The sequence below is a fragment of the Octopus bimaculoides genome, chromosome 25 (assembly GCF_001194135.2).
Source record: "Octopus bimaculoides isolate UCB-OBI-ISO-001 chromosome 25, ASM119413v2, whole genome shotgun sequence".
NCBI classification, from domain to species: domain Eukaryota; kingdom Metazoa; phylum Mollusca; class Cephalopoda; order Octopoda; family Octopodidae; genus Octopus; species Octopus bimaculoides.
The window spans coordinates 12,965,977-12,968,053 of NC_069005.1; the positions used below are offsets into that span (position 1 = coordinate 12,965,977).

Genomic DNA, 2,077 nt, shown 5'->3' on the forward strand with positions numbered 1-2,077 from the left:
TGTGTGTCTGTGTTTGTCGCCCCAGCATCACTTGACAACCGATGCTGGTGTGTTTACGTCCCCGTAACTTAGTGGTTCGGCAAAAGTAACTGATAGAATAAGTACTAGGCTTACAAAGAATAAGTCCTGGGGTCGATGTGCTCGACTAAAGGCAGTGCTCCAGCATGGCCACAGTCAAATGACTGAAACCAGTAAAAGAGTAAAGAGAGTAAGACCTTGTAACGAGCAGAGAGGATATCGATCTACCTATAGGTGCAGATGTAGGATTAAGAAGCTTGCTTCCCAACCATGTGTTTCTGGCTGCAGTCTCATTGCACGACACCTTGACCTAGTGTGTTCTGTGATAGCCCTGGGCTGACCAACTGCTAGTGAGTAGATTTAGTAGATGGAAACTGAGAGAAACCCAAGCAGTGCCGTTCATCTTCAACATTCTACGAGGTGGTTGGCATTGGGAAGGACAACGAGCCATAAAAAGCATGCCAAAACAGACACTGGAGCTTGGTTCAGTCTTCCACCCAGCCAGCTCCTGTCAAACTGTCTAACCCATGCCAGCATGGAAAGCAGACGTTAAATGATGATAATGATGATGATGATACACACGCACACACACACACACACTACATATATCTTTTATCTTTTCCTTTACTTGTTTCAGTCATTAGACTGCGGCCATGCTGGGGCACTGCCTTGAAGAAGTTTTAGTCGTATGAATTGACCCCCAGCACTTACTTTGTGTCTTTTGAAACCTGGTCCCTTTTGCTGAACCGCTAAGTTATGGGGAAGTAAACACCACAGCAACACCAGCTATCAAGCAGTGGTAGAGGACACACACACACACACACACATACATATATATGACAGGCTTCTTTCAGTTTTTGTCTACCAAATTCATTCACAAGGCTTTAGTAGCCCCAAAATTATTGTAGAAGACACCTCCCAGGGGTGTCACACACTTGGACTGAACCCAGAACCATGTGGTTGGGAAGCAAGCTTCTCACCACACAGCCACAACTGTGCCTTTGTTTCAATTACTTCTTAAAATAATGAAGAATTTATTAAAATAACTTTCTCATTATTAAGCTGGAGTGAGGAACAAATTAGCATAAAATTTTGATGGAAGATTATAAGTAAGATCACTTTAAGACAGTAAGTTTGTGTCATAGAACCAGCAGTGGTGGGCTCAGGTGGGTTGGTACTAAAAAGGGTTCATGAGCCAAGCCCCAAGTCAGCAGGCAAAGTACTGGAACAGATATAATCAACTAAAACCTGTGATACCCATACATGGGTACATGGCAAGATTAATCCCATGCCCTGGTTTAACATGACTACCTGAATGATGGGTGCCTTTTAGGTGTCACCAACACAGTTACCTTCTACATGTCACCAGTATGGTGCCTTTTCCGTGTCACCACCACATAAAACAGAATAAAGTCCCTCAGATCAGGATCCCTTACTTGAGACATTCAAAAGAGACGGGTTTCGCGATATTCATCAGCTTCCGAAGTCGCTGCTCCTGAGGTCGCAGTTCCAACAAACGGCGCTTCAGCTTTAGTCGGGTTTTCGTATCCATCATCCCAGATTTGATTGAGTTCATGTAGGCGTCGAGGGCATCCAAGTCCTCGTTGCTTTCTGCTGCTTCCGCATCTGACCAAAAAGCAGAACAAGAACAACATCAGCAACGATATTAACAATAGTATTTAGACTTTATAGGAAACCGTAAATTGTTTTATCTCACTTGTTAGTCATTGGAGTGTGACCATGCAGGAGCACCGCCTTCATTTCTAGGGTGAGACTGGGAGAGACTGGAGGTACATTATGAAGTGGTTACCTTTAAAATATCTGCTATTGTGTGTGTGTGTGTGTGTGTGTGTGTGTGTGCCTGAGTGTTTGTGTGTGTGTGTGTGTGTGTGTGTGTCTGAGTGTTTGTGTGTGTGTGTGTGTGTGTGTGTGTGTGTGTGATGTGTATATAGTGCAAGTGTGTAGTGTGTGTATCTGTGTGCATGTGTGGATATGAATACTGTATTTGAACCCATGACCTATTAGTATGTACTTGCATACCACATCCATGTAACCACAT

General features: G+C 43.8%; 1 protein-coding gene across 1 annotated transcript in view; it reads right to left on the reverse strand.

Moving 5' to 3' along the window:
• Positions 1 to 1,450: 1,450 nt before the first annotated feature.
• Positions 1,451 to 2,077, reverse strand: part of LOC106876109 (kanadaptin) — a 26,172-nt gene continuing 25,545 nt past the window's right edge. The window contains exon 8 of the mRNA XM_014924518.2: positions 1,451 to 1,644. Within this exon, the coding sequence (XP_014780004.1) occupies positions 1,451 to 1,644 (194 nt within the window). The remainder of the gene's footprint in view (positions 1,645 to 2,077) is intronic.